General features: G+C 35.6%; 1 protein-coding gene across 2 annotated transcripts in view; it reads right to left on the minus strand.

Annotated features, from left to right (window-relative positions):
• LOC111056339 (protein fem-1 homolog CG6966) overlaps nt 1-21,681 on the minus strand; it is a 57,832-nt gene that overhangs the window by 5,173 nt on the left and 30,978 nt on the right. For both annotated transcript variants that reach the window (XM_039435622.1, XM_039435621.1), the window contains 4 exons: nt 16,213-16,402; nt 10,437-10,597; nt 7,302-7,502; nt 4,144-4,492 (listed from right to left, as the gene is read on the minus strand). In XM_039435622.1, coding sequence (XP_039291556.1) covers nt 4,144-4,492; nt 7,302-7,502; nt 10,437-10,597; nt 16,213-16,402 — 901 coding nt within the window. The remainder of the gene's footprint in view (nt 1-4,143; nt 4,493-7,301; nt 7,503-10,436; nt 10,598-16,212; nt 16,403-21,681) is intronic.

The raw sequence follows: 21,681 nt of genomic DNA on the forward strand, positions 1-21,681 counted from the left end.
CATTCAGATTAGGTTAGGTTAGGTTGAGTTTATTCATTGAAATTGATATAATATTAATCTATATTTATATAAAAGCGAAATGGCACTCACTGACTGACTGACTCACTCACTCGCAGAACTAAAAATCTACCGGACCAAAAACGTTTAAATTTGGTAGGTATGTTCAGTTGGCCCTTTAGAGGCGCACTAAGAACGGATTTGGAAAAATTTCCAAAGCTACGCCCAAAATCTGCGTTTTCCCAGCGTTTTCTCGGCTTTATCGAGAACAAATGAACAGAAAATGTTCAAATTTTCTATAGAAGCTCAGACTAGGGTGTAATAATGTGTTAGAAAGAATTTGCAATAACGTTGAAGATACGCCCAAAATTACTGTTTTTCCAGCGTTTTTTTTTTGTATTTTCTCAGCTTTATTGAGAACAAATGAACAGAAAATGTTCAAATTCAGTACAGAAGCTAAGCTAGGGTGTAATAATGTTGTGTTAGAAGGAATTTGAAATAACGCCAAAGATACGCCCAAAATCTGCACTTTTGGCGAGCGAAACGAGCCCGCTGATCCAATTTTTGGACGATCCAGGGGGCAGAGCCCCCTGGTTAGACGGATATGGCGACCGAAGCGAGCCTGACGGCTAGTTAATTATAATTTTCAAAAATTTATCCTAAAGGAAATAAACTTCAATCATTTTAATAAACAATTTAATTTAACTGTCCTATACTGAGGTCCACGTTATAATGGCAGTGGAGAAAGATAGGAGATTCTCTGCCTTGCATAGAGGATAGCTGATACCTGATTTAATATCATCTGTTCATTGTTGTTTCAAATTATTAATCACATTATATTCGTCTAAAAAAAATATTTTTCAATGACTAAAAGATAAATTTTCATAATTGAGAATGAATATTTTTTTAATTGAACGAGTGTTAGCGAGTTCCTACTTTTGACTCAAGGCCAAAAGTGATATGGCCAGAGTTGACAAGGCAGAAGATGTAGATATGAAAAAGAGGATATATAGATAGAAGAAGAATGAGAAGATAGAGAATACAACCGTTGAATATACTATTTTATCTATGACCACTTTCAAGCTCGACAAAATAAAAAATGATGTAATAAAATGTTGAAGAATTAAAAATAGACCTATAACAATCCTTGGTAAATAAAGAATCTATATGAAAGATTTCAAGTTAATCAGTTCAGTAGTTACGACGTAATGATGCGTCATTCCTGAATTTCCTATCCCGTACGTGTATATCCAATTCTTTCCATTATTTAGATTACTTAAGAATATTATCTCAAAAACTGTTGAAAGTACAAATAATAGGTAATTATTGAAACGATTATTCGAAATTGGGCTAGAAAGAAATATTATTGAGTTATTCCAATATATCTTATTGTATTAATATAAATATTTAAAAACTCAAGTTTAAAGATAAAAATTAGGTTAAAATAAACAAACATAAACACAAACACGTATAACCTTCCGGCAGTCGCGCTGTTGTAAAAAGTACAACAGTGTCAGTTTTTTGCTGCACAAAACTATTGAATGGGGTGGTGTCAGTGAATGAGTCACCTATGCATTCCAAAGCTTTCCCCCCCCCCCATCACTCCACTGAGTTGCAGTATCAACCGAGCAATGGTTAAGTCTTTAGGTGCCATTTAGTCGCGACAGTGCATAAGATAGGGGAAGACTGTATACGGGGACTGTAAACGAACCAATAACACAGAATTGATGGCTTTGCTTGGTGTACATTATTGAGCTGTGAAATGGTAATCATTCAAATGTTTATAGGCGTAAAATAGTCCAAGGAGATGGAAAAAGTAATTATACATTTAATTAATATGTTTTGAAATTAAACAGATAACACTTGAAAAATTGGATGTTTTAGCCCTACTCAATCACGCGACTGCTCGTGTGATTGAGTAGGGCGCGACTACCGAAGGATAAGTACAAATATGGAAATAACAATTCACAATTCATCAGCACGATCATAGGAAGTCCTACTGCACAAACAAGTAGGCCTAGTCTGTAATTTTCTTCTGAACAGTCCTCTGAGAGAAACAGATCATTTTCTCCGTCGTGTTTAGATGTTTGATGAGCTGCTTCTCAGTTCTTGGCCAAATTTATAAGACGTTATATAACAGGTTTTATAATTTACTGACGGTAATTTCACAATGTAAATTACTCAAAGTTTGGCGAGACCTATAAATAAATGACGTTATATCCGTGTTGACGCTATGACCGAGGCCGCAATAACCAGGTTACACTGTATTATCTTCTTTTTTCATTTCGTGTGATTTTGATATCCTATAGCTTGTTCAGTCTGCGTCCTGTAGATTTACCTATCGGCGAAGGGGCCACTAGACTACAATCCAACATTTTTGAAAATGTATCTTTCCAAAAGCAACAGAAGCTCTTTTGTATCTTCATAAAAGCAACGTGTTGCATCCGAAATTATACACAAGGAGCTTCAACGTATCTTTTCATAAGCAACAGATATGCACTTTTGTATCTTCTCAAAAGCAAAGTGTTGCATAAAAAACACAAGGAGCTTTTTGAAGTTATGTCCTTTTAGCACAACAAAGCCTATCAGCTGACATTAGTTCAACATGCTTTTTCCATTGTTGGTGAAACGTTGGTCATTCATGAAGAATCTCTATGTGCATGGAGCTTCCTTCAACAAAGCTCTGTAGTGAGCTTCCTCCATCTGAGGATCTAGGTACTCTGGAACCATATGTTTTTGTAAAAGTAGGAATATTACCCCGCGTACCATACCTTGTCCATATGCCGTTTCAAAGTCACGGAGGCAAACGAACTACTGTAAGACTCAACTCACACTGGCTCGACTAAAATCGTACGACTCCAGTCGAAGAGACTCTAGTCTTTCGATCTTACGACTTTCTTGCTCATTGTCACTACTTCAGTTCCATGCTACTCCATTTTCAAACCTTATTTTATTGAAAATATAAAATCTAATTAGTCACTACTTAGCATGAGAAAAAATGTATAATAATTACTATAAATATATTGTATTATTCAAATCTTATTATTGTCTAATCTGAAATGATAAAGCATCATAAAACATAACCTCACTTTCATTAAAAATGCACGATACTATGAAACTCAAGTCGAGGTTCGATCAACATGTCGAGTCGACGCTCGACTCAGTCTCACAGTCGTGAGGTCACGCAGACTAGTGTCACCATTTGAAAAAAACATGCTGCCTCGAGAAGAGACTAGAGTCGCAGTCTCTTCTCGACTTGAGTCGCGTAAGTGTGAGTTGAGCCTAATCTATATAAATATAAATCGAGCCTCAAATTTTGACATTCAATAACTTTTTTATGTGTGAATTTAATGATTTTTTTAGTTGTTTTCGTTATGTTCAGGACCAGGTTTATGGCCTATCAAATTTATAATCCGACTTCAAGACTCTTTCCTACAGTCCTTTCAAGTTCACATGGTAATCCTTATGGGAGAAGATTTGTGAGCTGTTCACCCACAGAAATAAAAATCTGCTGTTATAATCATTTGCGTCATCCAACTGCCGTCGATAGATCTGTTTTCAATTTTCTTTCTACTGATTTACAAAATGTCAATTCTTAATAATGCCGCGGTACGAATGAGGTCCAAACTTGGGTCCTATAACTCGAATGCTGTAAATTTAGAATATGCACGAAAAAATCAGCAGCAAGGAGATTATACCATTCAATTCCCAGCAAGCTGCATTCAACTATAACTAAAAATACAAACTGCTGCACAATTAACTAAGCACATAGGAAGTCCATATTGAGACATGAATGTAAATAATGATTGTTGGATAAATTTCATAAAAATATAGTAAATCAGATTAAGCTAAGGCTAAGCACACCTGAGGAGGCGCGGCTTGGTGATACAAAGTGTTGATCTTATGGAGATTGCCTTATCACACCGTTCCACGCCATGCCAGATTCAGTGTGTGTGAGTTCTTCCATTCAAACCAATAAGCAAGAAGCACCTGGATGCAAAATGCCGCATCGCGCCTCCTCAGGTGTGCATCCAGCTAAGGTTTGTCATGAGATTCATTAACTATTTGGCGGTACGAAGTTCGCCGGGCCAGCTAGTTGTGAATTGTATTGAAATTGGAATGACTGCAATATGAATTAGAACCTACCTGCAAGCAGGATATCGTCCGACGAGGGTGGCCTCCGAACTACAGGCGATGTGCAATGGTGTCTGCCCGTTGAGACCGCGGACGTTCATTTTGACAAGCTGATATATTAAGCTGTTCGCCAGGTGACGCTGGTCGCTGGTGATGGGAGTGCTGAGGCGACCAAACAGACACGCTAGGTGCAGCGCTATCACCAGCACCCGATTCAGGTGTTGGGTGATGTCGGCTGAGGCACCTGGCTTGGTTGCGGCGCGAACACCTGCGCCTACCTCGCGCACAGCTCGCTCCAGCACTTGCACTATGTCCTCGAACGTCACGGTTGGCACGCGTCTGCCGCGAGCATTCGACCTACCTGCAAACACAGTGTAATAATTATATATTTGTAGTTCATAAAACTGTTTTATGATGAGTATCTTTAACGCACGGGTTGAACGTAGGCTAAAAATAAACTTTTCCTCAAACTCCTGTCTAAAGTGCTTACTTTAATGACTACCCCCTGGAACATGATACTAAAGTGTCACTTTTTCGCTCTCGGGAGGAAAAAGCAGGAAAACTCCCTAGAGCGTAAAAGTAACTTCATTTAAATAACATGGGTAGCATCTATATTTTAAAAACGTACATTTGAAATAGGTTGGAAGGTCTAAGCTCAGATAAGGAAGCATATAGAGTAGTCATTAAACCAACTAAATGCAATACCTCAACCAGACATTTAATCAATATTATGAAATTTATGTTTGTATGCTGAAATTATTACAAACTTCATATGAAAAAATTTATAAATATTTTTTATATTCCATGTTATTCAAAATACCAGCCAACTAATATTCCTCATTAACTAATCAAATTTGAAATGGGAAGGGCCGGTTTCCGAGCTCGGGATTTAGCTAAGTACTAGACTTTAAACAGCTGGAGACAGAAAATTGGCTTTCCAATACGGGGTGTCAAAAATGGGGAAAATCATTAAAATGAAGAAAATAAGAATGAAAGAGTATGGAAATTTTAACATAGAACTAATTTATTATTCTCCATGATTGATTCTATTAGACAGGATATTGATTGTGATGTTTTGATGTGTGCATTACAACATGCTCTTATTGGATAAAACAAATTCTCTGCTGTAAAATAAATATTTATCCGATTTGTGGATTTTTTTCTGAATACAAGTCAAATACTATGGTAAGACTACACGTTTCAGAGAAAGTACATCGGATAGTCAAGTTTAGTGGCTCAAAATACCCTAGGTAGTAATCACAGCATCTCCGATCAGAACCCAAAAGAGGCTTGGAATAATGAAAGATGCCGAGTTTAGTTTCTTGATGAGTGATTCCACATGCCAAACCCTGGTCGAGAGTTAGTCCTAGAGAACCTGCTGAGATTAGGGTTTGCACCCCCCCCCCCCACCGTCAATATCAAATTGGAAGGAGCTGAGCAGTAATCGCTGTACTTGAGACTCAATGAATAAGAAGGTCTTTGTGATACTCTTCAATGTTTTTTCCATTACGAACTGCTTGTTCACTTTTGAACACATGAATTACTAGTGGCCTAGTGTCCGAAAACGCTCTTCAAACGTAAGTAGACGCTAATAGTTTTTATGTTTAAAAATCAGACTTTCATGTCATAATTTAAGTGTTCAAAAGTGTTTGTGATGTTCACCTACAACATGTTTGCCCTGCACCAACGAGCCACCTCACAAACGACACAGTTTCCTGTTCATCAGTATCGTTAGCTGTTGTTAAAAAAAAATTGAATCGTCAGCGAAGACAACTGATTTTGCTAGATGCTTGGTCATTTATGTAAATCAACAAAAGGAGGGACCCAATATGAATCCCTGTACTTTGTACTTTTCAACGTAGCTTTGTGCCTTTGTACTGAACTTGATGCTTCTTCTGTGAGTAATTTTATGTGAGAATTGTTTGTCTGCATCGTTTTTAAAATCAATATAATTGTTTGATAATTGAGGCCATTCTTTATCTCTTTTCTGTATAGGGCTACTTTTTATAGAAATAGAAAGAAAAATAAAAATCTCAGTACCCTTTATGAATTATTTAATCACATCATGTTTCGGACATTGATGCCATTTTCAAGTGATATGAAGTAAAATTATATGTTTTTTACTTCATATCACTTGAAAATGGCCGAAACATGTTGTGATTCATAAAGGGTACTGAGATTTTTATTTTTCTTTCTAGGCCATTCTTTCTTAATTGATCTGTGGAATAGAACATAGTTATTTTTTTATAGTTGAATATATCTTTTACTAGTACTAGGACTAATGATCAGTTTATTTCTTTCCTAAATTGATAATTCAAGTCTGTAATGAACAAATTATCTGTAATTAACCACCCCTAGCTTCATGTAGAGCACTATTCCGTAAATTAAGGTTATTGACTCTGCCTTCTCTTTATGTGCTTTCGTGTTGTTTATATGTTAAAAAGCACCTGTGTAGTTTTAGAGTCGATAGTGATATCCAAAGTTATCCCACAAGGCAGCCTTAATGTTAAAATTGAGAGAAATCAATATACAAGCTCTCAAAAAAATTGGAGATACACATCGGTAAAGCTAAACGTTCTACAATACAAAACTCACTTGAGGGCTTTGCTGCTGGAACGGTGCATGTATTCTATGAGAGAGCTTCTTGTCTAAGTCTGAAGCTTACTGTGATACATTGTTAATGTTGTTATGCTTCTTAGGGCCGGTTTCCGAATTCGGCATTTAGCTAAGTTCCAGACTATAAACAGCTGGAGTCAGAAAATTGGTTTTCCGAAACGGGGCTTAGTCGTAGTCATTGTCAATTAAATTTCGAAAAAATAGAAAATTGAACACAAAATAAAATAAAGAGAATAAAGTTTCAGCTATTTAGAATTATTGATGAATGTTAAATATCGTGAAGGAAAAACGTTTCCAATTATAGAAATGAGAAAATAGAAACTGTGAATACTGTGATAAAAACTGCGACCACGCCCCGTTTTGGAAAGTCAGTTTTCTGACTCCAGCTGTTTAAGGCTGTGCAAAGGCTAAAAATAAACTTTCTACTCGTGATATTTTTCAATTTGTATATCAAAAGTTTTCTCAGGAAAAAATTTTTCTGATCGTTACTTTTTAAGATATGAGCGCCTAAAGTTTAAATTTTTGTAAGTTTCAAATTATAAGTTAATTGATACCTTCTTCGCCCATCATGTAGGAAAAAAGTTCGGTGAACGAGAAGAGTGAAGATTGCGTCATTGGGTTGAGAGAGTCGAGCATCTGTTGTTGCATATCCAGCGCATAAGACCACAGCGAGATACAGCGAGAGAATTTTCCGGCGTCAGCATAAACAGCGCCGCGATAACGGATGTAGTAGCTGGTATCTGGGTGTGCCGGTCCTACATCAATTCATCAACAAATCAAATAATATCTCAAATGAAGCATCTCACATTACAAAAATCTGGTGTGGCGCACTCACACAACTTTCCTTGCCGTTATGAAAATTGATCACCTGACGCTACGGTAGTGTTCCCGCGCATCTCAAGTCTACTATTCAATGATTAGAGCCAGCTGGTGCCAGGGTAATAACGCTGGAGACACACGAGGTCTGCTATCATCTCTTCATAGTGAATCATTTAATAGAATCAACAGTTGCCAATAGTTTGCAATTGGATTATCACATTTTCTCGATTTTCGAGTTTATTTTTAATTTTAGGTGAAAATGTTACTGAACATTAATTGTAGAGATTCTCATGCTCAATCTATTCCACTAAAAATTTTTTTTAAAAATTGTATCTGAAGCTTGATAATTAAGAATCTAAAATCAAACTTTGCTCCTGGAATTTTTACGGATATAGGACTTGTTGCAGTTGATAGAGCTTATCAATGACTATTCCAGGTATGAATTTAATAGAAATCGTTGGAGCCGTTTTCGAGAAAATCGCAAAAAACCCTGTTTTTGGCAACATTTTTGCCATTTTAGCCGCCATCTTGGATTGTATTTGATCGAAATTGTTCGTGTCGGATCCTTATAGTGTAAGGATCTCACGTTCCAAATTTCAAGTCATTTTGTTAACTGGGAGATGAGATATCGTGTACACAGACGCACATACACTCATACACACACACACACACACACACACACACACACACACACACACACACACACACACACACACACACACAGACCAATACCCAAAAACCACTTTTTTGGACTCAGGGGACCTTGAAACGTATAGAAATTTAGAAATTGGGGTACCTTAATTTTTTTTGGAAAGCAATACTTTCCTTACCTAAGGTAATATGGCAAGGAAAGTAAAAAATGATAAAATTAGACATCAATATAAATAAAAATTGATCCTCAAATTTTTAAAATTCAATAACTTTTTCATGTTACACCGAATTTGATGATATTTTTAGTTGTGTTCGTTATGTTCAGGACCAGGTTTATGGCCTATCAAATTTATGATCCGACTTCAGGACTCTTTTCTACGGTCCTTCAAAGTTTACTTGAGATCCTCATGGGAGAAGATTTGTGAGCTGACCACACACAGAGATAAAAATAAGCTGTTATAATAATTGCGTCATCCAACAGCCGTCGGTAGATCTGTTTTTCTATTCTCTTTCTACTGATTCGCAAAATTTCAATTCTTAATAATGCCGCGGTACGAACGACGTCCACACTTAGGTCGTAGAACTCGAAGTGCTGTAAATTTAGAATATGCACGAGAAAATCAGTAGCAAGGAGATATACCATCCAATTCCCAGCAAGCTGAACTCAACTATATCTAAAAATACAAACTGTCGCACAACTAACTAAGCACATAGGAAGTCCATTTTGAAATATAAAAGTAATTACTGATTTTTGGATATTTTTCATAGAAATATAGTGCATCAAATTAAGCTAAGGCTAAGCACACCTGAGGAGGCGCGGCTTAATGATAAAAGTGTTGATCTTATGGAGATTGCCTTATCACACCGTTCCACGCAATGCCCGATTCAGTGCGTGTGAGTGCTTCCATTGAAACCAATAAGCAAGAAGCACCTGGATGCAAAATGCCGCATCGCGCCTCCTCAGGTGTGCATCCAGCTAAAGTTTGTCATGAGATGCATTAACTATTTTGCGGTACGAAGTTCGCCGGGCCAGCTAGTAATCAATAAGTCTCTACAGTAAAAACATAACCTACTTTTTTGGACATGTTATTCATTATTCACAATATAAGTTCCTGTGATTTTAGAATTAAGTTTGTTTTTTGGTAATTCTTCAAAACTATATTTTTTATAAGTGAATATTTCCTATTTTAGTTATAATGTGAAATATTTCTTCTATATGTTCAGTTATGAAGCTTCTAAATTTGAAAACCTACTTTGTGAAAATACTTGAGGACTGAAAATTTAGTGAATTGAAGAACTACAAGACTCAACCTATTTCGGACTATGTGTTATCTAAAATTTGGGAGAGAAATAGCACAAGGTTTCTTTATCTGATGTCACTTGTTCTAGTTGATTCAGTTGAATCACAATTCACAGTTGAATCATAATTTTTTCTATTAAAAAACTTTTATTGGTTTTCTCCAAGATCAAAAACTCACTCATGTTAATAAACTCAGTTCACGTTTGAATTTGAATCCTATATGATAATTTATCCAGTTCCCTGATAATCTTTCCATCTCATAAAATATTATTATTTTACAATCGAGAATATTATAATTTCTTTATCATTATATTTTATATTTATTTATTCTATATCATTTTCTATTTTATTTTCACCTATTAAATTTGTTTTTCAAATGTGAGAATATTGATACTGATGAATCATAGAAAATATTGAAACTCTACCTTATAGAAATAGACACGGCCAGACATCTGTGTCATGCATGCAATGAATCCACTTGTCAGCTGATTGATTATGAATAATTCTATAGCCTGATTAATCCTATCTTCAAAGTAGATTATATATATAGTAATATCAGAGTATGGAGTTCCTTTTCTTTTCATATTATCCTTAAAATACAAAATTTCAAATAAACCTTGTGTATACATCGACGCACAGTTGAAAAAGGAATATTCCTGCCAAATCTCATCGAATTCTATCAAAGCGTTTGGTCGTAATCACGTTACATACAGACAGACAAAAGAAAACCAGAGTTAAAACATAGACCTCACTACGTTCGGTCAATAATTTTTTTTTGCTGAAGATGATGCCCACATATTAAAGCTCTGGGTTTATGTGTGAGTAATGAGACGGAGATATGTGTGGACCTACAGCTAAAGGTGTGTTCCGAACCACAGAGAAACAATTTTCAAACTCATAAATGATAACATGGACTGACCGAGAATGCGCTCCCTGATGAGCAGTGACTGCATTCGCATCTCGTCTGGGTCTGCCAGCAAGTCGTCCAGTTCCTCCAGGGTTCGGATCTCACGTGAATGTTCATAGGCCTCCACTGTGACCGGTTGTGCTGGTTTTGCAATCGGCATCCTCTCGTCTGATCTGAAGTATACAATCATCGTGTTTAGAAACGTTATTTATTGAAATGTACTATATAAAAGTCAACATAGTTGATTATCATAAGTAATGTATTGAGTACGGCAAGTTGGTTTGACTATAACAAATATCGGAGCACCGAGCTTCGCTCGTTATCTATATATTGACTTTTGATAAACCGAACACAATTCTTTAAAATGATTGGGGAAGTACTAACAGGCACAGCCCAAAACTGTTTCTCCCGAATTTAGATTTATAGACTATGAATAGTCCAGAAAGTAGGTTATGTTCCATACACTTGAATTCAGGTTCAATTTTCTGTTCAAACGTTTGAAAACAAAAAATGTATAATTTAGATTATATACAAACCAAATTGAATAAAAAAAAAACACTCACTAATCGCTTGAAATTGTCAAATAATGATCAACTTTGAAAATTATTAGTTTAGGAGGATTATTATGTCATGTCAACAAATCAGATTATGTTGATCAAATCGATTAAAAATTGTCTAGCTAGATAAAATTTCTCGCTGATTGATTATGATTACACAGCTAGAAATAATTCTGTCTCTCTCCCACACAGGCACATGCATCTTCTGTTATCGAGAGACGACGAAATTATCATCTGTTTTCCAAGGATGAATTATTATTCTTTTAATGTCGTTCAGCGAGTTTTCCAAAGAATGAGACCTAGTGCAATCGGATCTTTATATCATAAACCTACTATGTTCCAAATTTCGTGAAAATCGTTAAAGCAGTTTTCGAGATCCGTAAAACATAAACCATATATAAAATATCCAGATATAAAAATATACAGAAATTGCTCGCTTAATATAATAGGATAGCATGACAATGCTTTATTCACCACAACAATAGATTCATGTTTTTGAATGAACTAGATAGATCATTATCTTTGGTCTTTCAATGCTCTAACCCATTCATATTGAAAAAAATTTAATCCATTTAACAAAAAAACCTATAATCATAATTATATATCATCCAATTAAAATACGGTACTGAGATTTGATCCCTAAAAGACCACATACACAAGGGAACTTGGATCGGCGAACTTGGATCCCCGAACCAAGTTTGTGTAGGATTTGCCCACACACTGTAGTGTGGAGAGCGAACAACCGTTCGTTACTTCAGTGTCTTTCGAGGTCTAGAGATGAGTGTTTCAAAGTTTACAGCTGCTGTGTTAGTTTTAGATGAGTGTAGAGTGTTCAAGAGGAAGCGAAAGAGAAGAGGTGAGTGGTCGAAAGGGTGGTTGTGGGAGAGAGAGGAGTGGTCACATTTGAAACTTTTACACCATCTTGAAGAAAATAACGTAGGAGACTTTAACAATTATTTGAGAATGAGTGAGAGTGAATTTAACTACTTGTTAGGTCTTGTAACGCCTCCAATAAGTAAGAGAGATAGACTACACTACTTAGAACAGCTTTATCACCTGAAGACCGCCTCGTAGCTACACTTCGCTACCTAGCTACTGGAAGGAGCTTGGAGGATCTGAAATTTACATGTGCAATATCACCCCAAGCGCAACAAACCAAACAAAGTTTTCAATCCAGATTGAAAACCAAATTCGTCACGAATTTGGTTCGCGGTTCGCCAATTTTTCACATATAAAGAGGAACTTAGTTCACAAGAACCAAGTTCCCTAGTGTATGGGGCCCTTAAACATATACACGTCTTCAAAGAGACATAGAATAGAATCTCACAAAACTAATTTCTCTTGATTCTCCTCAGTTTTATTAGATAATATAGATAAACACAATTTCTATAAAATTGTTCACATCCATAATACCTTCTGTCAAGGAATCTAAAATACATATTCTGTCTAGATTCTCAGCGTCTACTTATATGTATTAGTTTTAGTAACTTATATTAAGAAGAATACAAATTTTACTGATAAAACTTTCCGTAGCCACAACACCAGAATTAGAAATCTGAATTTTCTTCACGTTCCCAGAATGAACACAGCTTTTGGTAACAGATCTGTACAATATTTAGGTTCTTGAATTTACGATAAAATCCAGCAGATCGCAGAGGACGAAATAAATCTATAGGTTCCTATAAAAGCGAAATGGAACTCATTCACTGACTGACTGACTCACACACTCGCAGAACTAAAAACCTACCGGACCAAAAACGTTCAAATTTGGTAGGTATGTTGAGTTGGCCCTTTGGAGGCGCACTAAGAACGGATTTGGAAAAATTCCCAAAGATACGCCCAAAATCTGCGTTTTTTAGCGTTTTCTCAGCTTTATCGAGAACAAATGAACAGAAAATGTTCAAATTTAGTACAGAAGCTCAGCTAGGGTGTAATAATATGTTAAAAGGAATTTGCAATAACGTCAAAGATACGCCCAAAATTAGGGGTTTTCCAGCGTTTTTTGCTTTTTCTCAGATTTATCGAAAACAAATGAACAGAAATTGTTCAAATTTAGTACAGAAGCTAAGCTACGGTGTAATAATGTTGTGTTAGAAGGAATTTGAAATAACGCCAAAGATACGCCCAAAATCTGCGTTTTTCCAGCGTTTTTTGCGTTTTCTCAGCTTTATCGAGAACAAATGAACAGAAAATGTTCAAATTTACTACAGAAGCTCAGCTAGGGTGTAATAATGTTGTGCTAGAAGGTATTTGCAATAACGTCAAAGATACGCCCAAAATTAGGGGTTTTCCAGCGTTTTTTTCTTTTTCTCACATTTATCAAAAACAAATGAACAGAAATTGTTCAAATTTAGTACAGAGGCTAAGCTAGGGTGTAAGAATGTTTGAAGGAATTTGAAATAACGCCAAAGATACGCCCAAAGTCCGCGCTCTCCCAGCGTTGGGCGAGCGAAGCGAGCCCGCTGATCTCATTTTTGGACGATCCAGTCGGGTTCCAGGGGGCGGAGCCCCCTGGCTAGACGGATATGGCGAGCCTGACGGCTAGTATAAATATATTCAAAAGAGCAGAACGAAATTAGTTATATGATACTGGAACCTACCATACTGAAGAGCTCATTGTAAATAGGATATAGGGTAAACTACTGTCATCTTTTTATAATATAGGCTACTTATAAGTATTATATTCTACCTTTAATAACTAACTAACCGTTATAACTAAAATTACTAACTAAATGTATCATACATGTTTTAGGAAAGAATATTATGATCACCCCAACGCATATTATTATAGTGGGTATCATGATTACGACTAAGTTTATTATTAGTAACTTTTGTATGTATCTATCGTTTTGTATATTATCCTTATGTATATTACGTTTTCCTTTATGCGTAAATTTCCGCATTCAACGACGACAAACATTGTTGACATTCACATTATCCAAATTTCAAGTGTGCTAAAACAGCTGATCAAATAATTTTTCAATATTTTTCTTTATTATTAAATAATTAAACATTTCTAATAATATCAACATATTGCCATTTAAAAATAAAAAGTATAAGCTCAACCTGCCCCATTAAAACATAATTGAACATAATATTTTAGCTTATGTAGACAAATTGAAATCTACCCAATCTGGGATTCTCTCCCTGTCGTGATCGACGACGGCATTTACGCATAAAGGAAAACCAAGTTTTATGGGAGAAGATTTGTGATGGCCACACACAAAAATAAAAATCAGCTGTTATAATCATTGCGTCATCCAACAGCCGTCAGTAGATCTGTTTTTCAATTTTCTTTCTACTAATTCACAAAATTTTGATTCTTAATAATGCCGCGGTATGAACGACGTCCAAACTTTGGTTATAGAACTCGAAATGCTGCAAATTTAGAATTTGCACGGGAAAATCAACAACAAGGAGATATACTGAATGAAAAATTGAATGAAAAAGACTAAGAAATTGTCAAAAAAAACACTGATTTATTGATAATTAGAAAGACCGGTTTCTGTTATTACACCATTGTCAATCTCTGATAAAATAAAACTAAAAACAAGAGCAGCAGAATTTATACTAGTAGGTGAGTAGCCCTATTGCCCTCTATTGGTCGAGGGCATGAACGCCTGCCATTGGCCTAGCTAGACAGTCTCCTCCCACTCAACGGTGTGACAAAATGGCGGCTTAAGCAACAGAATCGCCATGATAATAAAATTTACTTTCAGTACAGAATAAGAACCAAGAAAACAAGTGTAAATGAAAACAAAGATAATAAAACAAATATGTAAATGGAAAAACTATTGACTAATGTATGCTTACAATTTTATGATAAAACTAAATTCGTAGTGTTGTATTGGTTGAAATGAATCTGGCCATTTAAACTATATTGGGAATTTTCCTTAATTACTCTTGTTATTTCTAAAGCCTCTACAATATTCAAAGATCTGCCTTTGTTATTAACATGCAGAAACTCAACATTCTCCTCAACTGTGAACTTGTGATTATTTGTTATCAAATGTTCTGCAAAGTTAGATTCCCCATTTTGTTTATTCCAATCTCTGATGTGTTCTTTAATTCTACTTTTGAAACTTCTACCAGTCTGACCCACATAACAAGCATTACAATCATCACATTTAAGTTTGTACACCCCGCTTTTATCCCAAATATCAATTTTGTCTTTACTCCAGCTAAATAGACTATTTAAAATCGGTTTAGTCTTGAAAGCAACATGAAATCCATTCCTCTTCAATTCCCTACCTATCTTATCAGATACAAGGCCTAAATATGGGATTGTTATCCAAGTCTTCTTCTCACAGTTTGAATCTACAAAGCTAGAATTGATTGAAATTTTTCTATTAATTTTACTCAATAATCTGTCCACCATACTTTCTTCATACCCATTTGTGACAGCTATCAGTTTAATTTTAGTGATCTCAATATCAAAATCATGATGGCTCATAGGTATTGTTAGTGCTCTATAGACCATGCTATTGAAAGCAGCAAGTTTGTGAGAAATTATGTAGGTTGTACATCGCAGAAGGACGTTCTGGGCTGAATATCTATCTTTAAGAGGGTCAGGGAATGAGGAACTAAGGAAATCTATTGTTTATTGACTCGGCTACCAAATTGGATACAATTTTTGAATGAATTATTATTATTAAACGAAAATCCAAATTAAATGCTGTAATTCACCCTGAAGAATAATAATAATTAAAGTTTCGTTGAATAATAATAATTAATTCAATAGCATTTGAATAATTGTAATTGCAATATCTCAGTAATTTTTGAATGATTTAAATCCTCAAGAGACGATTATAAACATTTGAACTGGAAAAACTTTCTGGATGGCTTAGCTTTGGCATGTTATTTTTCAATTTAAATTGGCAGTGATATACTTCTGCTTTTCAAGTTCACAATTCACATTGACACTGCAATTAATATATTGATTGTATACCAACCTCTTTGTATGTTTCATGGGAACAAATACAAATAAAATATTCTATTCTATTCTTATGCTATATCAGATTACAAAAGATGAGATATCTTACAATTTTTTTTCTCATAGAATTTCAATGTTTTCCAGTTATATCCTCGCAGGAGTGAATTAATTTCTTTGGCCAACAAACTTGATCTATTGGGTGTTTCCAGGAATTCATGTTCCAAATTTAAGGTGAATTATTTAAAGCGTTCATCAGTTACTGTAAAGAAAATCAACTGTGAACTGGAACCAAACTCACCTTAGGTGCATGGCTCTCTTCCACAACTCAAGTGCGCCAAACATGTCTCGCTTTTTATCTACATAGGTTGCTCCCAATAGCTCCAAAGCATCAATACACTCCTGCCTGGTGACTCTATCCTCGTGTGTTATCAAGTACTCCACGATGTCGGTGTGGCCGGTGACACTGGCCGCTAGAAGAGGTGTCATACCTAGGGACAGCACCACAACATACTTGCATTACATACAATCAATAAAACACTCAAATAATGGGCCATATGAATAAAGTTGAGCATTTACTTATACTTCTAAAATAAGGAGCATTTGCTTCATTTTCTATGAATGAACGTGAGCAAAACCTTTTGCTCATGCTCATCAAAAAAATAGTTTGAGCATTTGCTCAAAAGTAAAAGCTTTTGCTCAGAATTGTATGAATAAACAAGAGCATTTGCTCAACTTTTGAAGCTCAACTTTTGTCTTGTCTAGAGCAGCTTATCACCTTTTGCTCATAGTAAAATGGCTCAACTAATTCCTATGAGGAAGAGGAAACTATATACCAGACACAATAACAACCAATAGTTGAGAACTATAAAACTCTTTTTAGATTCAACCATGATATATATCACCATTATCCCTACAAAAGATATAATAATACCTGATATAAAGATAGCCATCACAAAATAGGAAATAGGCATTTAAGAAGATGAGAGTGTAGATGATTAGAAGAAGGCTATTGATATTATAAGAATATGCTGAAGATTAATATAAAGATGAAATTTTTTCACGCTATTATTTCAAAATTCTAAACTCAACTAACCTAAAACTCTATTCATAAATAGAAAACAGAGCAGACGACGCAAACACAAGCGGTGCCCCCTACTTGCATATTTAGCGCTTCCGTGAGCTATAAAAACAAATTAAGGCTACAAAAGCGAATCAGATGATGAAAAATCTTTAAAATACGTGAGCATTTGCTCCAGAGTTCAGGAGCATAAGGTAAGAGTATAAGGTAAAGCTTATTCATATAAAAATGAGCAAATGCTTTTGCTTCTACCTTTTGCTCATGAGCAAAACCTTATGCTCCATGCTCTTGCTCATGAGCATTTGCTCTGGTTTTATTCATATGGGCCATTGACTTGAACCGTCAAAACAACTCAACAAATTTGGTTTACAAACATATATGATCTATTCACACCAACCTATTTTGACCAGCAGAGTGGCAGAGCAACAGAGTACAGATATTTGAGCGTCCGCAGAGTTTGTATTCACATCAAAAAACATCCGTAGACCGACAGAGCTTTTCGCTCTGTTCTCAGTTGTAGCAGAGACAAGAAATATAGACAAGAAACTTATGCTTATCCTTTATAGTAATGGTTGTAGTAATGTTTAGAAGGCGTTTCTTCAAGATCTCTGCCGATTCCTCATTTTTCATTTTTTCAAGCAAACGCCAGCCAAGTTATCAATTTCAAGGCGCTGAATCCGAATCTGAAATTAGAATTTTTCTATCTCCATTTTTACGCGATTTAGGTTTTTGATGAGAGAACTTTATCGAAAACGTCCGCTCGGATGCCTGGAGAAAATCGCTCCCAGAGCGATTTGAAAACATCTGCATGCCAGCAGAGTTTTCTTGGAAACGTCAGCTGGCAGATATCGGTAGATACGCAGAGGGCGATGTGAACAACTGCATTGCTTAAGCCGGCGACAGATCCTTTTCCATCCATCCATTCACAGACTCTGCAGAGCTGCCGAGTTTGATGTGAACATTACTTTAGGCTCAACTCACACCTACGCGACTCAGGTCGAGAGCATGTGTTTTCGAATGGTGACAGTCGCGGAGTGGTCTGAGTGTCACAATTTGGAAACACATGGTCTCGACTAGAGTCGAATCTCTTCTCGACCTCAGTCGCGTAAGTAAGAATTGAGCCTTACTCAACATAATTTGGTTTACTCAACATAATTGCATTACAATCCAATGCATGACTTGAACCGCCTAAAACACTCAACAAATTAATGGTTGCCCCAACCTGATCTATCTTAGGCTGCGTACAGACTTGAGCGCCACAAACACACGCGTATTTCACTTTTCATCAGCTGATGCTACGATAATTATTATATCTGTACCCTGTACCTCATACACGTTGGCCCAGTGGCTTGCCAAGTCGGTGGCCAGGCTGTACTTTCTAGGCTAGCTATCTAGCTCACAGCATATGGGTAAGAAAGTATTTAATTCGTTGCCGAACCACTTGAAAGAGGCTCAAACACAGACAATTTTTAGGACAAGACTGAAAACCTGGTTGATAGCTCAGTGTCCCTATAGTTGGTAGTCCCTGATAAACTGATGGAGAAAAATAAAATACAACTGAAAATAGTTATTTGTGCAACTAGTGCGCAAAGTGACAGTTTGCTGCACCAAAAGAAACGTTTACGCCCGAGCCGTAGGCGAGGGCGGAATGGTTTCTTGAGTGCAGCAGAGGAACTTTATGCACGTATTTCACATTTAATTTTTCCTACAGTTACCATTGAATATAAAAAGTGGGTAATTATGGATAAAATGATGGCTGAAATCCATCAAATGTTTGTGTGTGTGATGCTGTTATTAATAACAACCTTAATTTTTTTTTATTCAATTTTTTCTCACATTACATAATATGATAGTTTACAATGGATTGATCATAAAATAATAACATCTTATATTTATCAAATAATTATGTCGTGAGAATCTATTTAGATCTCCATAATATAATAATAACGATAATAATGATAACTGTAAGAACTGAAAGAATTAATTTAGATCTCCTATTATTATTAAGATTTTGTGGCTACCCCATGAAGCTAATTTTAGCTTATTTTAAATTCATTTAAAAATTAACAATCCAATTGAAGTTGAAAATTCTCAGCCAAAGTTATCATCTTTATTCATTCAAGAATCAGAAAAAATACAGATAAAACAAAAAATTCGCATTCAAAATTGGGATGACTGCAGAATGGCTGAGCCGACAAGCGCGCGACCTAGCGGGAGAATCGTACCTAACTTAGTTTCATCCAACTAAAAACAGTATTCAGATATTTAGACATGGTTAACTTACTAAATTACCGAGACATAATATAAGTAAACTAAAAAATATTTATAAAATAACATAGCCTAGACAACGGAAAATATTTTATTGTAGTATATTCTAATGTTATTTTATTAATTTTATTGACATGAATTTCGAACGGTAATTATTTAACCTGAAAATTCGAATTTCATAATGTGTGTTTGCTACATTTCTCATTGCTTATAGTTGAAATAATTATTACTGTCAATAGAAAATAAACATTATTTATTATTAAATGATGATAAGTTATTATTTAATTATGATTTAGATAAACATGAGTCTCATTTCTGGGAAAATTGCCGGAGCTTCGTAATATTCTTGAGAAAAATGGCGGATATTTACTGAAAAACCATGTTTTCACGATTTTCTAAAAAATGACTTGACCGATTTTTTCAAATTCATACCCTGTACAGTTATTTATCAACTCTATCAACTGCATGAGTCTCCTTCCTGGAAAATTAACAGGGGGTCCACCACATCCTTGAGAAATGGACTTTGTAACCTCCTTCTCGTGCATGAGGTAGGTAGGTAGATAGATAGAGCAGTTTATTCAAAAGAACACATAATCGAGATATTTCATTTGTAGAACAGCTGTTCTGATGACTTTTTAAAAATCATCAAGTTTCACAATATTAACACAAGAAAAATGAACTCAATACAATGTAACAATATATACACTAGTTTGATCATATACTACACATAAATGTGTAGCCGCCAATCGTCATCAAGTTATTCCCTTAAATTATCCTCGTTTAAGAATGAGGCTTACAGTTCAATGATCAAGGATTGTTTTGAGTGAGTGTACCACACCAGATAGATTCTTTTTCTATTCATTTTCTTCCTATCCCCCAGCTTGCTTGTCTAGCATTCTTTGCTATCAGAGCTGTGTAGTCCATTTCTCTATTATTTACTTCTAACTTCTAAGAGCAGATTAAGATTATGTAATAACGTGGAACTAACCTCCCCCCCCCCCACTACACACAGATGGATAGTCTAGTAGGGGAATTCCAAAATATGTTGTATAATGTATAGTAGAATCGATCCGATATCTCTGTAACTGAAAAGTAATTGATGTAAAAGTTTTTGTCACTTATGACCGCCATCTTCAATTCATCAAATAATATGAAAAATATTTTTGTTTCTTTCATCATCAATTTGGCAAGTTGTAACGAATATATTGAGACAATTTTCAAGTATTTATCATCAAGTAGTTGTGAAAAAATAGATTTTATAGTTCAGTTTTAAATTATAATTACTTGACTCAGCGGCTTTTATGACAATCATCATAAAAAATCATAACTCCCAGAAAAAAAGATGATAAAAACTTTAAATAAACGGGAATAGATCATATTTCAAAGCGATTTTATGAAATAAACAATTTTTGATTATTATTAAGAGAAATTGAAATGGAATACCTATAGAATAACTTAATTTCTGTTGATTTGAAGTTTACATTGTTATATAAAAGCTTTTTAAATTACCCGTTAAGATTTCAGGTTTGTATGAGAATAAAAATCTGATCTCAGTTAGAAAGCAAAGTTTTGAATCAAATTATGAAAAAGGATATTTTAGTAATGAATGTAAATAAATGTCAAATAAAATGAAAACTAATAGATCAAATAATGTAATGGGATGAATTGAGTAACAGCTCCAATGGAGCCAATATAGAAATCTCATAAGAGATTTGGCAACCTTGTTCTCCCATCTTTCATAACTGCCATTATAACGTGGACCTCACTATCCGCAGCCTACCCAGGAAGCGGAGGGAAATTTCTTACCACACTGGAGGGAATTCCCTGAGCGCTGGCCGGAGGGAATTTTTCAATCGCAGAGGGAAATTATTCCGCGCAGCCAGCCGGCGCATTGAGTGATCTTCTCTTGCTCTCCCTTTCACACGCTTTTCCGTTGGTCATCGGTTGTCTCCTTCTCTTCTTCTTATTGGCTTCTCGCATCGTACGTCCGTCCGTAGCATCAGATTCAGTAGCCTGCTATTTATTTTCCCGGCGCTAAATCGTCAACTCGTTCTTCTCCTCTCCGTTTTGTTCGGATCTTCGCGTTCTTTTCCAAGCTACCATATTAGACATACACTGATTGCGCCCAGCGGTCACATGAGAGTGATACATGGCTCCTTTACACACGTACACTGTTCACGTCTTGACGTCATCACTGCTAAACACATCATTATTTGTCCCGCTCACTCACCCACTCTCTCTCTAAGTGATAACGGTATAAAAATTATACTTTCCGATAACCATCTGCTTTATAACAACCATTCCTTCCTATTCGACTCTTAACCTAGCGCCGAAGTGCAGGATGGTTTCTCACAGCTTGGCGTTGGTGTCATTTGAGATGGGTGTCTGGCTTGGAAGTGTTTCCGCCGCATTGCAGGATGA

The sequence above is a fragment of the Nilaparvata lugens genome, chromosome 9, assembly GCF_014356525.2.
Source record: "Nilaparvata lugens isolate BPH chromosome 9, ASM1435652v1, whole genome shotgun sequence".
In the NCBI taxonomy this organism is placed as follows: domain Eukaryota; kingdom Metazoa; phylum Arthropoda; class Insecta; order Hemiptera; family Delphacidae; genus Nilaparvata; species Nilaparvata lugens.